The sequence below is a fragment of the Miscanthus floridulus genome, chromosome 3, assembly GCF_019320115.1.
Source record: "Miscanthus floridulus cultivar M001 chromosome 3, ASM1932011v1, whole genome shotgun sequence".
In the NCBI taxonomy this organism is placed as follows: Eukaryota; Viridiplantae; Streptophyta; class Magnoliopsida; order Poales; family Poaceae; genus Miscanthus; species Miscanthus floridulus.
In genome coordinates this window covers 41863986-41885995 of record NC_089582.1, presented here as the reverse complement: position 1 = coordinate 41885995, position 22010 = coordinate 41863986, and the positions used below count along the sequence as shown (strand labels likewise).

The following is a 22010-nucleotide window of genomic DNA, read 5'->3' as shown; positions in this document are numbered from 1 at the left end:
CAGAGCCCGCGGCCTCGGGGTCGGGAGAGGCAGAGCCCTTCCCCAGAGGTCGCGCGAGGCGAAGCCCGCGCACCTGGGGGTCGGTTGGAGCTATAGTCGCGCTCTTGACTGCTCGGATGAACCAATGCTGATGACCATTAGCTCCTCCTCTTCGGGTACCCTAGTATTGGTCCCCGACAATATTATAGGTGGGTATTTTTTTGCGAGACCCAGTTGCAGACGAATCATATAGAGCCATTGACTATTATAATCAATGGTGATTAGAATCTACATAATTGATGACCAAATATTTCTGATTTTTAGAAGAATTTTTCTAGGATTTATCTCTTGTTCATGAGAATTAAATTAGTAATTAGTAAAATAAGATAAGATTCCCTCCGTCTAGAAAAATTATAATTTTAACACAGGTTCAAGTATATTAAATTTGACCAATTTATAAAAAACAAGTATCGACACTTTATGATATAAGATAGGTATCAATAGAATATAGTTTAATATTAAATATTTTATGTCATAAATTTCAACACGCTTCATTCTTTATAATTTTTTTTATCAAACTTTAGATAGTTCAATTACTAGTAGAACAAAAGTTACATTTTTAGTCAGAGGTAGTACTAGCCTAACTGTAATGCACGTACCACATTTTATTCGCGTTCAGTTGATGAGTTCTGACAACTTTCACTATATTATTGTGCCAATAGCATTGTACTTCTGACAAATAGTTTTGCCATGTTATCAACATGTATAAATGATTTTGTATTCCATTTTTTTCCGACCGTGCTCTCAGCTCATGTACAATAATTTCATTCCGTTTGGATCTTAGAATTAAATTCATTCTAATAATTACAATTTAGATATAGATTAATTAAGCTAATATGTTTGTATATGGAATATATTTGTATATTTTTGTTAGCATACAAGGGACATACTTATATGTTGCATTTCTACTTTAGAGAAATAACTTGAAGAGTATGCTATAAGTTGGAGAGTAGAAATATAGTACAGTAATCTATACCGAGAGACTCAGAGACGCCTCCACTGTCGTCTTGGAAAGGCAACTAGATATGTAATGTACGTACTATTATCTGTGTGTGCATTGTTGGGAGAGTTGAGGTTATCTGTATTTCAGTTTTCAGATTACTAGCTAACTAGCTAGTAGAGGTTGCAACATATATAGTAATAAGCTAGCTCATATGTCATATAAATGTTGTAATAAGAGTACCGAGCGCTTGCTCCCATGGTATACGGTAGACCACATTGTCAAAGCTACTGATATTATTTCGACCAATCTTTGTTTTTTTCTTTCTGTTTTTAACATGGGCTGTTGAGCTATGATCCAACTTCAAGCTTGGGCTAAAGCAAAGTGGTCCATTAGCGTTAAGAGGAGCTGCACCATCTATTAGTTCCGTATTGCAAATAGATGAGAGCGTGGGGTTTTTCCTCTCTATATATACGGACCACCTCCCTCATGGAAAAGATGCATCATAGACTTCTATATGGGAAGGCCCCCAGATTAGGGTATCCCCAAGTTGTAAATCTCCGACGTTTGTAACCTCACCCGATATAGTGAAGATTTGTTGGCCGGTGCCCGTGGTTTTTTCCCTTCCACCTTGGGAGGGTTTTCCACGTTAAAATCTCGTGTCTCCTTTGCTTGATCTACTGTTCTTCGTCATTTATATTACCTATCGTTTATAACAAGTGGTACCAGAGCTTAGTTTGACCTTAGGGTTTCGCGATGGCATCGATGAAGTTTGATCTACTGCTGCTGGATTATAAGACAAAATTTGCACTGTGGCAAGTCAAGATGCGGGTGATTCTGGCACAATCTTCGGATCTTGATGAGACGCTAGACAGTTTCAGAGGAAAAGGGCAGAAGTCATGGACCGCTAAAGAGAAGCGGAAGGATCGTAAGGCTCTGTCTCTGATTCAACTTCATCCACATAATGATATTTTGTAAGAAGTGCTGTAGGAGAAAACTGCCGCAGAACTTTGGCTCAAGCTGGAATCGATCTGCATGTCCAAGGATCTAACCAGTAAGATGCACGTGAAGATGAAGTTGTTCATGCACAAGCTGCAAGAAGGTGGTTCTGTGATAAACCACTTATCGATCTTTAAGGAGATCGTTGTCGACCTAGTGTCGATGGAGGTAAAATATGATGATGAAGATTTAGCTCTTCTACTGTTATGCTCACTGCCTACTTCGTTTGCAAATTTCCAAGAAACCATACTATTAAGCTGTGATGAACTAACCCTTGCAAAACTATATGAGGCCCTCCAGACGAGGGAAAAGATGAAAGGTATGGTTCAGTCTGATATGTCGTCCTCTAAGGGCGAAGTGTTGTAGGTTAGAGGCAGGCCCAAGCAAAAAACCTACAACAACAACAATGATCGAGACAAGAGCAAGAACGGTAAAGGCCGTTCGAAGTCCAGAGGCAGAGATAAGTTCTGTAGGTATTGTAAGAAAGATACTCATGTCATTGAGGATTGTTGGAAGCTGCAGAATAAGGAGAAAAGAAACAGTACATATAAACCGAAAAATAAATCCGATGGTGATGGTATGGCCTCTGTTGTCTCCGCTGTTGATAATTCCCATTTAGGAGATGTTCTAATTGTTTTTGTTGGTTGTGTTACTGGTCGTGATGAATGGATACTTGATTCTGCATGCTCGTTTCATATATGCTCTAACAGAGATTGGTTCAGTTCTTACAAGTATGTGCAGAGTGGAGATGTCATGCGTATGGGAGATAACAACCCACGTGAGATCGTGGGCATTGGCTCCGTTCAGATCAAGATACATGATGGCATGATACGCACACTGAATGATGTGAGACACATACTAGGGATGGCCAGAAATCCCATCTCCCTCAGCACACTTGATGCTGAGGGGTACAGACACTCCGGTTCAGGTGGAGTGTGTAAGGTATCAAAAGGCTCTCTCATTCATATGATAGGTGATATAAATTCTGCAAGGTTATGTGTTTTTAGAGGAAGTACTTTACATGGTTTTGTCACTACTGCTACTATATCTAATGATGAACCAAGTAAAACTAATCTCTGGCATATGCGTCTTGGGCATATGAGTGAACTTGGTATGGCAGAATTGATCAAGAGAGACCTACTGGATGACTGCACTGTGGGCAAGATGAAGTTTTGTGAGCACTATGTTTTTGGTAAGCACAAGAGGGTAAAATTCAATGCATCTGTTCATACCACCAAAGGTACACTTGATTATGTACATGCCGATTTATGAGGGTCGTCTCGTAAGCCCTCTTATGGTGGTGCTCGTTACATGCTTACCATTATTGATGATTACTCTAGAAAAGTGTGGCCTTACTTTCTGAAAAATAAAGATGATACTTTTGCTGCTTTTAAAGAGTGGAAAGTTATGATAGAAAGGCAAACTGAAAAGAAGGTAAAATTGCTTTGTACTAACAATGGTGGTGAATTATGTTCGGATGCTTTTAATGATTACTGCAGGGAAGAAGGCATTGTCAGGCACCACACCATCCCATACACTCCTCAGCAGAATGGTATAGCTAAGCACATGAACCGAACCATCATCTCGAGGGCTCGTTGCATGCTGTCCAATGCTCGTATGAACAGGCGTTTTTGGGCTGAGGCTGCTAACACCGCCTGTTACTTGATCAACTGGTCACCTTCTATCCTACTTAATAAGAAAACTCCCATTGAGGTATGGTCTGGTATGCCTGCTAATTATTCATAGTTGAGAGTTTTCGGTTACACTGCTTATGCTCATGTTGATAACAGAAAGCTAGAACCTAGAGCCATTAAGTGTCTGTTTCTTGGTTATGATTCTGGAGTTAAAGGATATAAGTTATGGAATCCTAAAACTAAAAAGACTTTCATGAGTAGGAACATTGTTTTCAATGAATCTGTTATGTTTAATGATAGCTTGTCCATAGATGTTTCACCAGTTGGTTCTGATGAGGAGCAGGAACATGTTAGCGTGCAGGTGGAGCATATAGATGGTCAGGAAACTGAAATTGTTGATAACAATGTTCATGATATTGTTTAGCACTCACCTCCTGTTTTGCAGCCTCCAAATTAGTCTATTGTAGATCGCAGAACAAAGAGGAGTTGTGGACATCGTCCACGTTTAATTGAGGAATGTGATATTGTTCATTATGCTTTTAGTTGTGCTGAACAGGTTGAGAACATTCATGAGCCGGCTATGTATAATGAAGCTGTTGTTTCTGATGACCGCGGGAAGTGGATTTCCGCTATGCAAGAAGAGATGCAGTCACTTGAGAAAAATGGCACATGGGATGTTGTGCGCTTGCCTAAACACAAGAAGGCCGTTTGTTGCAAATGGATCTTCAAAAGAAAGGAGGGTTTGTCTCCTAGTGAGCCTCCAAGATTTAAGGCAAGGTTAATAGCAAAAGGTTTCAGTCAGATTCCTGGTGTTGATTATAATGATGTGTTCTCTCTCGTTGTAAAGAATAGTTCAATTCATACATTTTTTGGTATTATTGCTATGCGAGATGTTGAGCTTGAGCAGTTAGATGTAAAGACTGTGTTTCTACATGAAGAGCTCGAGGAGGAGATATACATAGACCAGCCAGAAGGGTTCATAGTACCTGATAAGGAGGATCATGTTTGCAAATTAAAGAGGTCCTTATATGGTTTGAAACAGTCTCCTCATCAATGGTATAAAAGATTTGATTCTTTTATAATGTCACATGGTTTTAAGAGGTCTGAATTTGATAGCTGTGTATACATTAAATTTGTTGATGGATCACCTATATATTTGTTGTTATATATTGATGATATGTTGATTATTGCCAAGAGCAAGAAATAAATCACTACGTTGAAGAAACTGTTGAGTAGTGACTTTGAGATGAAGGATCTTGGTGCTGCTAAGAAGATTCTAGGTATGGAAATTACAAGAGATAAAAATTCTGGTTTGTTATTTCTTAGTCAGCAAAGTTATATTAAGAAAGTTCTTCATCGTTTCAACATGCATGATGCAAAGTCTATTAGTACTCCTATTGCTCATTATTTTAAATTATCAGCTTTACAATGTGCTAGTATTGATGATAATTTTAAGTACATGTCAAGAGTTTCATATTCTAGTGTTGTTGGTTCTTTGATGTATGCCATGGTTTGCTCTCATCCTGATTTATCATATGCTATGAGTTTGGTTAGTAGATACATGGCTAATTCTAGTAAAGAACATTGGAAGGTTGTTCAGTGGATTTTTATGTACCTTCGTGGTACAACAAATGCTTGTTTGAAGTTTGGCTGGACTGATAAGGGACTCACTGGCTACGTGGATTCAGATTTTGCTGCTGATTTGGATAAGAGGAGATCTCTCACAGGTTATGTGTTCACTATTGCTGGTTGTGTTGTGAGTTGGAGGGCAACATTGCAGCCCATTGTTGCCCTATCTACCACTGAAGCAGAATACATGGCTATTGCTGAAGCATGTAAAGAATCAGTTTGGTTGAAAGGTTTGTTTGCTGAGCTTTGTTGAGATGATTCTTGCATTAATTTATTTTGTGATAGTCAAAGTGCTATATGTCTCACTAAAGATCAGATGTTCCATGAGAGAAGGAAGCACATTGATGTCAAATACCATTATGTTCGTGATGTGGTCGCGCAAGGTAAGCTAAAGGTATGCAAGATAAGCACACATGATAATCCTGCTGATATGTTGATAAAGTCAGTTCATGTTGCTAAGTTTGAGCTTTGCTCAAGCTTAGTTGGTATAACTGTTTAGCCCAAGAGGCTATTTGGCACTAGAAGTATTTTTTTGTTTCATGGTGAAAGTTCATTTTATGCTATAAGAAGGAATTTATCTCAAGGTGGAGTTTGTTGAGCTATGATCCAAATTCAAGCTTGGGCCGAAGCGAAGCGGCCTATTAGCGTTAAGAGGGACTACACCATCTATTAGTTCCGTATTGCTAATAGACGAGAGTGTGGGGTTTTTTCTCCCTATATATACGGACCACATCCATCATGGAAAAGATACATCATAGACTTCTATACGGGAAGGCCCCTAGGTTAGGGTATCCCAAAGTTGTAAAACTCCGACGTTTGTAACCTCACCTAATGTAATGATGATTTGCTGGCTGATGCCCGTAGTTTTTTTCCCTTCCACCTTGGTAGGGTTTTCCACGTTAAAATCTCGTGTTCCCTATGATTGATCTACTATTCTTCGTCGTTTATATTACCTATCGTTTATAACAAGGGCAACTGTTGACTACCACGTGACGTGATAAGAATGGTTTAACTAGCTAGACTCATCAAAACTGCATATATAAAACCCCTAAGGTTTTTTACATGTTTATATTCTTTGACGCAGAAACACTACCACATAATGCATTTACCAGACTGGACAAACAAGGTTCCAGAGACTAAAATAAATGTCTACAAAAAATTAGCAAACTATAATTATGCCACTAAGTTAACGGGTGACATTTAAATATAGTCATTATAATAGGAGAAATTAAATATATTATAGTGAAGCGGCACACTGATTGACATTTTAGAGTAGTGATTTGGACCCTGTTTTCTGTTAAACCAACACAAGGCTAGATTTAAATAAAAACTTATAATGGTTGAATAAAATACTAATAATTTATTGAGAGAAAACGAACGGCGTACCAATTCATTGTACCAAGATACGTAGAGAAACGGTTAAGTTTGTAGTTCAGCACGCCGGACCTGAAAGCACGCCAAGAATGGTCCTCGTCAAGTTCAACGTCCTTTGCCAACGAAGTCAAACAAAACTGCATGTACGTTGTCTTGCACTGCTTCTCAGTCTGTACAAGCTGCCTGCCTATGTATGTGATGTTGCTCCATCTCCCATCACACAAACACTTCATCACTCTCAAGAGCAACCGGCTACAGTTACAACTACAGTCTCTTTCTTGCCGCTACTCAGACTCACAGCTCCATTTGTAAACCATGGCCTCCCAGGCCATCGAGAGCCACCGTGCAGGTGCAGAGGTCGTCACCGGAGACGCCGCGTGCAGGAAGAAGTCCATTGAGCTGCTGGAGGAGCTCGGCCTGCCCAAGGGCCTGCTTCCAATGGAGGACATCAGGGGCGGATCTAGGGCCCGGACTGCAGCTCGGGGCGAGTCCATATAACCCCTTTAACATATGTGGTGTTTAGCCTAAAAAATTATGATCTTAATTAGATAAAAGAAGGCCTAGAAAATAAGATCAGATTATTTTGAACGTGAATCAGCAGCTTAGCCCGGAGCGTAGCCCCGTTCTAGATCCGCCCCTGGAGGACATCCAGGAGTTCGGGTACAACCGAGAGACAGGGTTCATGTGGCTGGTGCAGGGGAAGAAGAAGGTGGACCACACGTTCAATAAGATCAAGCAGACGGTGGCATTTGCCGCCGAGGTCACGGCGTTCGTCGAGAAGGGCAAGCTGAGGAACATCATTGGCGTCAAGACCAAGGAACTGATGCTCTGGCTCAGCGTCGTCGAGGTATATGTTCCCGAGGCATCGCCAGAGAAAGTCACCTTCAAGACCGGCACTGGCCTGTCTGACACCTTCGAGGCCACTGCATTTGCACTCGGACAGTAATATAATCTCAAGCAATGCAATCACCAAATTGGTTAGCTTGAAATATAAATGCCCCTAAGGGTGTCCTGTCCGATAAATTAAACCATTATCTAGAAAGTGCTTCCTATTTTATTATTAGATTACTTTTCAATTCCTGAAAACCAAATATAGCCTAAGAAGAATGCCATTTCATGAAAACAAAATCGGGATTTCTATTCATCTACTGGTTGTTTTTTTGTTTCTTAATCAATCAGATTTGTACGGTTGTGATTTTGTTGAGATGTGTGCTATCTTCCGTGGCTCTTTCTCGATGGGCCGTTTCAGTTATCTTGTTGGGCTGTGTTTCTATTTTTCTTTTCTTTTTTATTTTATTCAGTATATCTCGTATTTTGAATCTAGAGAATCTTTTTTTTTTGAGGGGGAAGAATATTGACGCCTTGTTTAGTTGGACTCCAAAGTCTAAAAAGTTGCTATAGTACCTGTCACATCGAATGTTTGTGGTCTGTGCATGGAGCATTAAATGTAGATGAAAAGAAAAACTAATTGCACAGTTTGGTGGAAAATTGTGAGACGAATGTTTTAAGCCTAATTAGTCAATGTTTGGACACTATTTACCAAATAAAAACGAATGTGCTACAATAATCCCAAATTCCAAATTTCGCGAACTAAACAATAGCTGAGAGGGGCTGAGAGGCGTTGGAGACTTGCAGTCTGGTCTTCGCGTGCAGAGTTTCTGGACATCATGGTTGGGCAGCAGAGTTACTTTTGGTTCGCTCAGCGGAGCTGCTCGGTTTCCACAGGTAGGTCTGGATCTTTGCTCTGTGCTTGTGTTTGGGCGGCGCAACTGCTTATCTTAATTCGTGTTCATTCTTGTTCGGTTCCGGAGGCGGACTCGTCAGGTTAGTCATTGATGGAAATATAGAATTACCCTTTCCTTTGTCAATGACTTTTACGTGCCGTTCGCTGGTCTGGTTCAGACCAGCCAGCCGGCTGCTTCGCCTCTCAAGTTACTATTCACCAAACCAGCTAAACAGTGTTTTTTCTCACAACAAACCAGCCGGAACAGTATTTTTCAGCCAAATTTCAGCCAACCGAACGGGACCTTAGTCAGTTTGTACCCTCTTTTTCCATGTTTCACTAAATGAGCACTGGTCTCTGACTCCGTCTATTTGGTGACCAGTTGCAACTGACCTCCTCCGTCTTTTGTTGTTTTCAGTGTGCGGCTTCTACTGCACCGTCTAACTCGCAAACAACTAGTTTCAATTTATTTATCACTTTGAGTTCAATTTTTAGTTTTCAATTAGTGTTCAGGTTTCAGAGTATCTAGACTTAGTTTCAGGTTCAGTACAATTATTAGTTCAGATTTTAATTAATTATAGTCTTTTTTTAGTTAAGTTTTTAAGTTCTAGTTCACTTTGTTTCATTCACTACTACAATGCAGGGATATAGTAACACCAACTTATGTTACTATAGGTTGAAACAAATGTTACTAGCCCTCTTAGTAACACATTTTGTTTTGCGTTCCAATTGGCCATGTTACTATAGACTAGTCTATTGTAACACATTTATTTGTCTATTGGAACATTTGTCTAGTGTTATAATAATTTTTGTTGTAACACTTTTTTTTGCTCTAGTAACACTTCATATTATGGTAGAATGCATAGTTTGTAACACATTTATTTATCTATCGGAACATTGGCCTAGTGCTAAAGTGATTGTCTGTTGTAACACTTTTTTTAGTTCTAGTAACACTTCTACGTTATGGTAAAACACATTATGGAACAAAGAAACACATGGTTTGTAACACTAGTTTATATCTATTGTAACATATTTAGATTATAAAACAAATATTTATTTCGCTTATACATTTGGCACACGGATTATTATATAATCACACATACATGACACATTGCAAAATCACATAAAGCACAAATTTCAATAATAATAGCAAGATCCACATATCAGTAGGATTATTTCAAACATAGTGCTTGTTTAGATTAAATCATAGTATATGTACATAACGATATGGCTCTAGAGAGCAAACACCCATAGTCCATACTAGAAAGAAAAAATCAAGAACTAGCTAGGATTCATAAAGTCCATTGCTGCTTCTTCCATTCTTCGTACACATCGATGTAGGAATTCAACCATTAATCATTTCAACCTGCAAAGAAAATATAAGTTGTAAGATTACAAATTAGGCCACATATGTACATTGATGTAAAGTTAAGAAAGCTAGTTTGAACATACAAACATCGAAGGCCAAGCAATTGAGACTCGTTTGGCTTGAGCATCACCAATATTGTTGCACCCAAGCATGGGCCTCTCTAATGGCTCATCTTTAGCTATAGGATGATTGATACGCACTTTGTAGAATTGACTTGCTGTCTTAACTCCACCAACAATGGCTTCTAGATCAGTGCTCAAGAGAGTTGCATAGGCCACATTAGCCTTATAAGGATATTTTGAAGCCATTAGTGGCACCATGGACCCAACCTACATTAATTTGACATAATCTCTTAGTGAGCAACAACCCTTAGTTGTACATCATGATCATTAAAAAAAGGTAAGATCCTAGAGCTTAAATAATGGCATAATATATGAGGAGGAGGTCATGTACTAATTTCCCAACTTGTTGATTCAAATCTTCCATATTTACTTTAGCACTTCAAAAACACCTAACTGCATGAAACACATCAATAAGATCAGATACATGAATGAAATACTCTTTAATCCACGAGCTATTTATAGTAAGCAAATGACATACTGAAATTTCACTTTGAAGTAATTCAGTTTATTCAAACAGTAGCTGATCTTTCCTTCGTCCTCATGGGCAGTTGGGAACTTAGGTTGCCACATTTACATTTTAGAGAAGCAAAATACATGGATGTCTAGGTGCAGAGCACATATCAAACAAACAAATCAAAGTAGGAGGAATATGTGTGATACCTGAAGCACCTTGGCCTAGTAGAGCAATTTCTTGCCAGGGCGCTAAAAAAAAGGTGCCTTGGCCTTGCAGGCTTGTATGCAGGAACATGCCAGGCCTGATTGTCCACAGTGGCCAGGGTGGAGAATGTTGCTCGCTTGTATGCACCACCGAGGTAAGCACTTATACTGCCTGAGTAGATGGAAAGCATCCATTCAAATGTATGAGGAGGAGGTCCATATCAGCTGAACATATATTACAATTGTAATCTGTTTAACCACATGAAAGAACAATACAATTTTGTAATGAAGATTATATAGAGTGAGATGATATTATGTATGATTCTAAAATATTTAGAAAACAAATAATAAGAAAACCATTAGTTAAGTAAACAAAAAGGCATTACAGGAAGCCTTACGGTCATATAAAAAAATTGAGAGGCATCCAATTAGCAGAGGCTGATCTCACGGATCGAGAGCAGGAACCAAATTAGTGGAAGCCCATCTCCTAGGTAGATATCCATAAACCACGAATAATTGAATCAAGCTAAATGGATAATCCCACATGAACATGGAGGCAACAGAGGACACGGATCTGAAGCTGTAAACATGGATGAGCAAGACCAATGATGAGCAATGAAAAATGAGAAAACTAGAGAAATAGAGCAGCCCATTTCCTTGATAGCCTGACAGCCAGAAGGTCCTCAACAATTACAATAGATGAGACTACAGTGGCAAGAATACCAAATCAAGCCGATTCGCTAACAGATTTATGCCAATGGATATAGCCAAATAGCTGGAAAAAAAGATATAGTAAGCCAGATAGGTTTCGTCAGTTTTGTTATGTCTGGAAAAAATACCATTTGGTTTAGCCCAGTCTTGACTTCTTGATCAATATTAGACATTTATAAACTCTAGTTCTAATTTATACACTACCAGCAAGCATGCCCCTATTAGGAATGGCTACCTGTAGTGTAGGCCAAGGAACTGGAACCGGTTTCTGTTTTGAAATCCTTGTAACAAGGGATTTTTCATGTAACTGATATTTGCAGAAACAAGTGCTGCATGCACACAACATGACAGTAGAAATTTAATCAATTTCCCATAAATTATTTATGTTTTCATTAACTCTAGATGACTAGACCCGATGTATTTGAAAATAGATACCTGATCCACACGAGAGCTCACAACATCAAATTGTATTCATTTCCTATTTGGAACAACAAAAATTATAGTAGTCTTCCTCGTATAGTGTCCTGAAACATTAGAAGAAATTGGTCATTAAGATGAACTGAAAAGGAAGGATATGCAAACAGTACATTTCGAAGAATAAGTGATGTATACTTATGAAAAATAAGATCTTCTGAATTTTCATAAGGATAAACGGACACCAACGGAAGGCTTTACAATAATGTGATTTCAAAAATTAATAACCGTGGTGATATGAATCCACTATTTTCAGACTGTGGGAGGGTGAGACTTGCTGTGTGCCGTACAAGGTGATATGGATCCACTAAAACATAAACAGGTAACGAGCTGCAAACCTCCGAGAGTAGCATCAGTTGACATTTCACAATGGGATCTAACCAATACCCCAGAAGCAAGCACGAGTTAAACAGGCACTACCAGAGAAGCAAATTCACTTGTTTATTTACCTAATTGAAATCACGGCCCCCTTCCATGCCTGATCCCGGCCTACTCAAGACCTGGATGAGAGACTTGTGCACCGATATACCTTGTGTCCTGCAGCAACTTACGACGGTGACTGAGATCGTGGGAATTGAAGCTAACTGCAGCTAGGCACTGACGAACGAGAACAGGATGGAGAGCAGGGACGGCCGCCGCAGGAGATGCCAACCAATGACGACAGTGACGGTGCCGCCGCGCCGGCAGGAGACGCAAGGAAGGGCGAAAGGGACGGCCGCTGCAGGAGGCAGTATATGAATGGCAACAATGACGGCGGCTATAAGAACCGTCCTCAGGGATGCTGCCTCTTTTTGTTTTCGAATCAGATCGCTGTGCTCTGGAGAGCAGAGAGGCGGGTGGAACCATGGAGGTGGAGGCCAGATAGATCCGAAATTTCTGGTGAAAAATGAAAAGTTTGCGGCAAAAGAGACATTCTTTTTTAGCGCGAAAAAGAATCAGTATTTTTTAGGAGGGAGACAAAAACAAAAACGTTATGCACAGAGAAAATTTTAGTTAAATCACACTATATCCAAGTAACTAAAACATAGTCTGTCTCGCAAAAAAAAAACATAGTCCGAAAAAATGTAAGCATGGGTTTGGTCATATTGATATTTCACATTCCATATAATAGCACGTCTTCCCTTTTTGAAATTTATAAGCCACTTATTCTACCCCCTCGAGTTATGAGATTGTAAAGTGTTGTCACATATATATTTAATCCTTTTCATGAACAAGTTTTTTTAATTTGTCCTAAGTCAAATTTATTTAATTTTTGACAACTTTATGGAAACTAATATATACTATGGAATTATTTTGATTCAATCCACTATGATGTATGTATTTTATAGCATTTAATTTATACTAACAAGCATGTCCATACGTTACATCGGGACTTATAATTATTGCATTGTGCTCGTGCCAATGATAATGAACTAGCTTTTTTTTGGAATTAATTGAATTTGATCCAACCTTAAATCAAATAAATATCAAGGCCCATAATAAATGCTAGTGCAATATAGAATGAATCTCGTAAGGAAATTGATAGTGGATTGACTCAATTTAAATGAGTTGTTATGTGTGCATCTATTGTGAGTTTAAGAATGGTAGAAAGCGACCCATATGCTCTTGATGCGCACGAGCTCATGTGGCCAGACTATGACACGATTGGCAACTACCAAAGAAAGATTTTAGGAGGCATGCCTTTGAATTAATAGAGGCGGGGACTTTATGGAGTCAATGGTCCAACGGTTTCTAGGCAAATGCCCTCCTCACATTCGCATTCGAATAACAATAGTCATGTAGATAAACTTTTAAATTCTTTAAAAATGACAACTAATAATTCAATATGAATTAATGATAGATACAACTTTAAAGTTAAATGTCAGTTATTGAAAATTATATTAATGTTGATTAGTTAATTAAAACTAGTATAATTGACCATATTAAAATTGAGGTTTGTTAACTACATTAAAAATAAATAAAATATATGACTAGACATCATTAGTAATATTGAAATTAATAAAAATAGTCATAGTTGTAAAGATAACTTTAAAAAAAGTTTCAACTATTATTTGTATATTAACTTTGTTCTAATAAAACAATTCATAAAGCAAATAGATACTTGTTGTTTTATTGAAATCAAGTAGATATCTGAATGCAAATTTGAATTTCAACTATTTGTTTTGTATTTATATACTCTCTCCATCCCTAAATTATAAGTTATTCCAACTTTCTTGGAGAGTCAAAGCATCTCATGTTTGACTAGATTTATATAATAAAATAATAATATTTATGATACCAAATAAGTATTATTAGATTCTTCATTAATTATATTTTCATAGAATACCTATTTGATGTTATAAAATCTTTGTAATTCTATTTATAATTTTAGTCAAACTGAGATGTTTTGACTCTCCAAAAAGCTGAAATGACTTATAATTTGGGACAAAGGGAGTATGATAATATTTGTTTTTATATTCGAGTATAGCGCTATCTAAATTCGATTTCATATGTACCCAAAGTAATTGAGAGATGATGAACCTAGCTATACAAAGAAGATGGGTGAGGGTGAGGGTGAGAGATGATCGTGAAAACAGGAATGTTAAAGTGAGTGATAATGGTCCAGATGACAAAGGAAGAATTTTTTTTTTCACTTTTTGATAATATATTATTAGATATGTACTCCCTCAATTCGTGAATGTCTACGTTTTCGCTTTCCGAGAAACAACTTTGATTAAATATATATTAAAAAATATTAATATTTATGATACATAATTAATATCATTGGATAGATATTTAAATCTAGTTTTTTAATAAATTTATTTGGAGATAGAAATATTACACGTATTTTCTATAAATTAAGTCAAAGTTATTATCACGTAAATCGTGCGCGACAAAAATTTAGGGACAAAAGAACGAGATTCAGAGATCCAATCTTAAAAATGCTTTATCAATAAAATATAAATATATAAGTTTGCCTGGCTGGGCACGCGGAGGGAGTCCACGGCAGCCCGCACGACGCCAAGGTCAAAAGGTCATGTCGATCTTTTTATTGCTCGGCGCCTCGGCACGACCGCACGAGTTCGCCCCCAGAAATTTCCGTCCCGCGCGCGCGTGAATAAAAATTAGCGCCAAAATTAATTGTTTCCTTCCATATATCCACCCACCGCGCGGCAACAGGTAACCAAATGCATCCCACGCCTTGATCAAAAGAAAAAGAAAAACATGCATCCCACGCCGCCCCTAATCCATCGTGCGATCGCTTCTCCTCGAGCCGGCCGCCAAATCCACCGTAGCTCTGCCTACCAGGTCCCCAGCCGGCCGCCGCTCCGCCGCCGTCCCCAGATGCTCCGCCACTAGGTTCCCGGCCGGCCGCCGCGGCGCCGCCGTCGTCCCCCAGTAGCTCTGCTAGCTTCCCCAGCTGACTGCCGCCGCCGCCGGACCCGAGACCCGGCCTCGTCCTTCCTCTCGTTCTCCGAGCCGCTCACCGGCGACGACGCAGCCGCGGGGGGCAGGCGCCGTGGCGCGTCGCGGTTCCCTGACGAAGATCTACCTCTGGCGAGGCCACCCGTGGAACCTCAAAGTCGGCGCCGTTGTCAACTCCAACAATGAGGTCGGGATTCTCTCCGCGGCTGCTCTGTCTATTCTAATTTCTAACTCTGACATGCTGATGGCCAGCACTAATTCTGTGGTTGTGTAGAACTTGGACGAAGCTCATAGTAGTCTGGCCTGCAGGGTGGCTGCCGCACCCACCGTCCCACCCCCACTGACAATGGTCCTCGTGGAACATTATGAATTTGGGTACTCTTTTAATGAGTTACAAATTGCCAGTGAACATCTTAATTGTTATGGTTAGCTAGGTTAATTTGTGTTACCAAAATTTCAATATGAGATCTAGTACTATTTACACACTTGTTGCAGACAGTGAGGGAAATTTGTTAGTCATTTTTTCCTACTTCGGCCTGTAGCTTGGTTATAAAAGAACTATGCATGTTCAATGCACATATTCTATTAGGAGAATCCTATATTAGGTGCATCGGTGGTGACTATATAGGAGTAAAATAGCGATTATAGTGTTATAACTTAGGTTATGTGATGGTAATTTTGGGGTATATTATTTTCTTACTAATTGTCTGAGGAAGATAGGAGCCATTATATTCTTCTGATTGACCTTCATACACTAAGGCTATGCTTTTCTTTATGGCATATGCTTAAGTAGTTAAGTTCATTCCTGTAAGACCTATTGCAGGTTACTATGGCTGAGTAGTTTAAACTTTTATCAAATTCATTTGTCTGAACCTTGAAACAAGGTCTGCTTCCTTAAGCATGGAACATGGAGTACTATAAGTCTATAACTGGAAGCCATTTGTTTGAACTCTTATTCTGAATTGCAGGATGGAAGATGGAGTACAATCACTGGAAGCCATATGAGATATAGTCTGCTCCCTATTCGCAGTTCCTGTTTAGCATCTTTCAACTTTACACCTCCAGACCATAGAGTTTTGTTGTTACTTTTTCCTCTTTCTCCTTTTAGCATTAGGCCTTCAGATTAATCTGCAACTATCACCCTTTATGCTTGACTTGAGATAACATTTGCGAGAAGCATGCATGCAGCCATTCATTTTGATGATGGGATGCTGTAATTTTTTTCTGATTTGAGCACCATAAGCATGGAGTGTATGCTATCTGTCTCTAAATTACTTAATTTCCTGATTTAATCTATAACAAATGCAAAACTGAAGGCCTAAATAATTCCATGGTTTGTCATTGCTGAGTACAGCCATGTGCATTTCAAAACTGCATATCCTCGGTGCTATTTCTCAATCTCCACAGATAATGTTATCAGTAACATTTAGAATGAAACTTTTTCACTGCATTAGTCATCATTGTGTCTAACTAAATGGCAACCATGTGAAACTGTACACTAGCAAACATGTAGAAGAGCTGCATATGCATGCCTTTTGAATTATGTTTGCCATATTTGTACACTAGCAACCGAAGTTATTTGTCTTGTGGATGTTTCTCTTTGCTTTGCCTGTACAGTTTCTCTAGGTCTCTTGTAACTAACTCCTCTCCTTTACAAACAGAGGTTGGCACATCTGATTCTAGTTCATTAGAAAAAAGGCAACCTTACTAAGTTGAGCTACTGGCCATCGTGATTCGCAAGAGGGCGTCTCCAGGTTAGTTGAGATTAATCACCGTGCTCTTCACCTATATAGATAGCAATTTCCTTTGGATATATGATTTTGTGTATTAGATTTTTGTCCAATACCTTTTCAATGGCATGGATTGTTGTCATTTATTCCTATTTTAGTTCGATACATGACCGGTCAGTCATATTTGGTTTCAATTGCAGGAACTCAAAATCCCTCATCAACCACTTTTGTCATGATTAGTCTGTTACCAAACAAGTAAGCGGAAGCTCCAATTTTTTTTACCAGATTACATATGGATTACCAGTTTATCATATTTGGGCATGAACTAATGAGTGTTCGGCATATGGATTATCAGGTAGTCAAACAATTTTGAAAAGAGGAATTACCTTGCTGGTAGCCCGTTCTTTATAGGTGTCTCGTGAAATAATAAGGTAAATTTGATGAACACTATCCAACATCTACAAGATGAAAACTTGTATTTTCTTATATCATTCGTAAAAGTTAGAGCTCATCTATGTAGTTCCTGTAATACCGCTAGCTATTGTAACTATGACTATCTGGATGGGGATGTGCTGTTCATCGTTCTTTGTTGTTCTCTTGTGAATTATTAAGGCAAATTTGATGAACTTCGATTTCAACAGACCTAGAGAAAATATAATCATTGCCCAATTAGTTAAGTTTCAAGTAGGAATTGTCGAAGTATCTCATATCCATTTGTAGTTATTAGAATATTAAATTGTTTCCTCATAGTTGAGATGAAACAAACTGTTTGAGTCCACTTTATGTAATTCATAGCTTTTATGTATTTCCAACATTCTGTCTCAGATATTGAAGTACCACATAACTGATGCAGTGATAGTATTTCTTGCTTTTTAGTGAATTAATGGACTTAAGTGCTATTAAGAGGTTGTACAAGTTCTTCTCATATTTATTGAATTTATTGAATTTTTACTATAATGACAATTTATATCTTTGAACTTTATTGGGGTGGTCAATGGTATGATTGTAACAATATATGTTATACCTGTATGATGTGATAATGAAAATGTATAAAGAAACCAACAATTGTAGGTGATCTCACGGTTAACCATGTTTCTTTTTTCTAATTTTGAGTGGGCATATGACTGGACAAGAGAGACATTGGAGGCAATTTGCTCATGTTGTGACTCTAGTTCACTTTTGGTCAACAACTGCATCTATATTAACATAGTATTCATAATCAGTCAGGCATGACATATATTGAATTTGTCTTAATTTTAGAAGTTTTATTATTGTTTTTCCAATTAATGTATTGAAACATTCTTAGACAATTCCTTTTTCTGGAATTGCAGGTTACTAATGTTATGTGGCATCCCTAATCACCTTGTTCAAGCCTAAAGTATGATGGATGCATGGTCGTGAAGTTGGAGAGCATACATTTTTCTTTTATTGTCGAACCCTTCAAGAATTCACATTCTATATGTAAATGTCCTAGACGATGGTTCATGGTATTCTGAATATTACCACAAAACATGTTGAAGGCTAGTTTTCGATTTTTCTATTTCATTTGTGATGGCACTTGTTTCATATTGCCTCAAATATCATTTAAAGCCCAGACTGAAATGCATTCTTTTGTGGCCTTTCTATGCATTTATAACATTGAGACTAATTTTTTCTGGGTGATTACTTATTTGATTTAACTTTTTGTGGTGGCCATACTTGACTATTTTTGCATAGCTTTTTCTTAGACTCAAAACCACAAAAACGTTTGCTGCTCAGGTTTTGAGCATAGAAAACAATATTACATGACAATGTGTTGTAAATTTCACTAGGTATTTATGTGAACCAAAAAGATGAAAATCTTGATCAACCTATACAGTGGTAGGTAGGTTCAGTGCAACAACATAAAAATATCAATATTACTCCCATTTATTTTCACCTTTTTGTTTTTGTTTTTGTTTTTCATTTTCATTTTTCCTTCCCCGTTGTACTTGTTCTTATGATCTGGCATCTAGAGTGTCTTGAGCTCGGCCTAATAAATTGACAACAGGCTCTGGCATCGAATTAACCTTTTTAATCGCTTACTCATTGCTACTTGGTTCTCATGTGATGACCATGACATGATTGCCTAATAGCCATGACAACACCTAGATGCGATGCCGGTGTCGCCTATGAATAGGAAGGTCCACATGTGTATATTTCTTTGTAATATTTGGACTGTAACATTATTTTGTGTTGCTACAGGGCATATATTTGTAACACATTTTATATGTTCCATTTATGTGTTACAACATAGTACACTTTTGTAACATTTTGCTTGTAACATTAATTTTGTGTTACTATAATTATTGCCAGTAACACATTTTTATAAAAAAAGTGCTTTGTGTTACAACCGAAGTCTGTAACACACTATTTTGTGTTACTATGAAATTTCACTGGAACACATTGATGAATGTGTTACAAGAAAGCGCTACAATATCTTTGTTTTGTAGTAGTGATTATGTCATCTTAATTATATATTCATTTTAAGTTGTTGTATTTTCTCTCAATCCTCATTATAAGTTTCTTAAAAATAGCTCAATATATATTCAGTATAAGTTTCTCTCAATCTAATTTCAGTAGTAGTAATATATGTAGAATTTGTTTTGGTTTGTGTGGATTCAGTTTTAGTATTTTTTTTTTCAGTTTCAGTCTTTGAGCACTAGTCATGTTTCACTTTGGCTATTTTTTCGTTTAGCAGTTTTGCTTGATTCAATGTTTCTGAAAGTTTTGTTAGTCTCTGTGGATTCAGCTTTAGTATTTTTTTTCTTCTTCAGTTTTAGTCTATGAGCACTAGTCTCAGTTTTTTAGTTTTTTTAGCTTCTAAAGTATGGTGTGTTATATGCAGTTTGAGTTTCCTTTAATTTCCGTTTTGTAGTCTTAGTCTATTGATTAAAATTTTAGTTTTTCTTTTTTTTTATCTTCTAAAGTATGGCCTGTTATATGCAGTTAAAGTTTCCTTTAATTTCAGTTTTGTAGTCTTATTCTAGTCTATTGATTAAAGTTTTATTCATTTTCATTTTTATTTTTTCTCTTATGGGAGGTGCCTCTTTCCTTTCTCTCACGTGAATGGATGAGATCTGGTGGAGGTCGGTTGCAGCAGGGTGTGGTCCACTCATTGTTTGAGGTCTGGTTATTGGCGGTTTTAGTTTTTTCAATCGTTTTTGTTCTACTGTGCTTGGCTGATTAATTTCTGGTCGTTGTATTGTTTCATATCTTCCAGATTTTAATTAAATCCATTTGAGTTCCGACGTGTCGGTCTTTGGTTGGTTTAAAATCTGGTTGATTCAATGAAACAAAATCAACCGAAAGTTGTGTAGTCACTCCCAAAATAAACGATTCTAACTAGCTTGCTCTCATACAAATTGCTTTTGTTAGTAAAAAAAAAAAACTCAACCTCTGAACTGACCGCCGTTGAGGCATGGAGTTAAGAAGAAAACTTCAACCACAGAGTGAGTCCTAAAGGCCGCAAATCCTATGTGGGATATTGTCTCTCTTAGGGCTTGTTCAGTTAATCTTTTATCCCTTCCCTCTAAGTCCTCTCGGATTGGAGCTAACTAAGCACGCCCTTAGCCATACCAACTAGGTCATACAAGGAATACAATGAGAGGCCCTTTTTAGTGCAAAGATCGGGATTAGAATCCCGGTTTGTACTACAACAGCACTAGTATAGAAACACACCTTCGATTCAACACATTAGTCCCGGCAAGAGTTAGGTCTGGGACTAATGTGAGCATTAGTCCTAGATCCAAGTTACATGGGGGTCGGAGGACCGTTAGTCCCAGTTGCTAACACCAACCCGGACTAAAGGGTCTACATTAGTTCCGGTTGGTGTTACCAACCTGGACTAAAGAGTCTTAAGGCATTAGTCCTGTTTGGTAATACCAACCGGGACTAACGTGGACTTTTTAGTCCCGGTTGGTAATACCAACCCGGACTAAAGGACCCTTTAATCCATGTTGGTAACACCAACCCGGACTAAAGGGTCATCCCCGGTTAGTTTAGAAGGAAAGCATCACATCCAAATTCACATGTGTTGTGTAAGTGGGGTATGAAGCTACATGTGAGGCAATGCATGAGATGGGTTCGAGCCCCATGGGTTACGAGGATGGGATGATGGTGCCAATTATTTTTTTAGCATCACAGACCTTTTAGGTTCAGGCAACCTGTACTAAAGGACGATGCCCTTGGATCCCTAGTCTTGGTTGGGAAACCAGTATTAGTGCAAGGGAAGCAACCACTATATTACTAGTGTGTTTACTTCAATACTTTGAGTCACATGTTTTTTTAGAAAAAGGAATTTTTATTTTGGTCTCTGAAAAAGGTTTGCATATTGCAGCTTCAAACATCGGTTATAATTTAAAAAGGTCACAAAAAAGCGAAACCAAGCAAGCGAGGCCTATCTAAGCACTAATTCTTTTAAAACACGACCACCCATGCTTGGCGAATACCTCCATAGCTAAAGCCTACATTGTGCGACAGACCCACTTCAAAGGTGAAAGTGTAATCAAGCCCTAATTGTGGGTTTCGCCCGACCCCTAAGTCGTGGGATCCGCCTTGCTTGACCCCAGGGTCACGGGATCCGGCTCGCCCGACCCCAAGGTCGCGGGCTTCGTCTCACCTGACCCCTTGGGTGTGGTGTCCATTGAGGGCTGGGGTATATATACCTTTTCCTTTTCTTGTCAACGGCTATCTGCGATTTAAAGTGACTGTTGGGGGCTGGGGGTATATATACATTTCTCCTTTCTTCCCAACGGTAACTAATCTGCTCTCTTCTTCCTCACTTCAGCACGTCCAAAACAGAGCAGGAGCTCTCTCTCTCTCTCACTTCATTGTTGACCTCAAGCCTCCAAGCAAATCCATTGATTTCCCTATCAATCCTTGATGGATAAGGATCCAAAACTCTATTAGCGAGCAGCTCCATTGATTCTCAAACTCTAAAGAGCACTTGGTTCACGTCTTAGCCGACGGTTGTGTTTGTTACTCTTGGAGCTTGACTCTTAGCCGGGTAGAGCATCGCCCGTGGAGCTTGCCAACTTGTGTGGCAGCCCCGGGAGGTTTATAACCACCTCTTGCAGCAAGTAAAATCACCCCTCATCTCAAGAGTTCACTCTCTTGACTTAAGAACAAGGTAGGGTTACAAAGCCCTAAAGCCTTAGTGGTATACCTCAACAACGTGGACTTAG

The 22010-nt window shown here is 38.5% G+C and overlaps 1 protein-coding gene and 3 long non-coding RNA genes across 4 annotated transcripts; 3 read left to right on the top strand and 1 right to left on the bottom strand.

Moving 5' to 3' along the window:
* The first annotated feature begins 6930 nt into the window (after window positions 1–6930).
* LOC136545540 (uncharacterized protein At5g01610-like) lies at window positions 6931–7561 on the top strand. The gene is made up of 2 exons (XM_066537543.1): window positions 6931–7062; window positions 7262–7561. The coding sequence occupies exons 1-2, from the start codon at window positions 6931–6933 to the stop codon at window positions 7559–7561; spliced, it is 432 nt and encodes a 143-aa protein (XP_066393640.1).
* Window positions 7562–9564: 2003 nt separating this feature from the next.
* LOC136545539 (uncharacterized) lies at window positions 9565–12460 on the bottom strand. The gene is made up of 7 exons (XR_010781082.1): window positions 12121–12460; window positions 11633–11721; window positions 10885–11066; window positions 10490–10658; window positions 10161–10222; window positions 9791–10036; window positions 9565–9704 (listed from the first exon to the last, which is right to left on the bottom strand). It is a non-coding gene; the product is annotated as an uncharacterized lncRNA (long non-coding RNA).
* A 2212-nt stretch (window positions 12461–14672) lies between these two features.
* LOC136545538 (uncharacterized) lies at window positions 14673–16803 on the top strand. The gene is made up of 3 exons (XR_010781081.1): window positions 14673–15263; window positions 15351–15451; window positions 16045–16803. It is a non-coding gene; the product is annotated as an uncharacterized lncRNA (long non-coding RNA).
* Window positions 16804–16825: 22 nt separating this feature from the next.
* Window positions 16826–18403, top strand: LOC136545537 (uncharacterized). The gene is made up of 3 exons (XR_010781080.1): window positions 16826–17061; window positions 17162–17237; window positions 18138–18403. It is a non-coding gene; the product is annotated as an uncharacterized lncRNA (long non-coding RNA).
* The last annotated feature ends 3607 nt before the right edge of the window (window positions 18404–22010 follow it).

Coding starts and splice junctions, on each gene's coding strand:
- LOC136545540 (XM_066537543.1), top strand. CDS start 6,931: ATGGCCTCCCAGGCCATCGAGAGCCACCGTGCAGGTGCAGAGGTCGTC. Junction 7,063..7,261: donor GCCTGCTTCCAATGGAGGAC/ATCAGGGGCGGA, acceptor CCCCTGGAGGAC/ATCCAGGAGTTCGGGTACAA.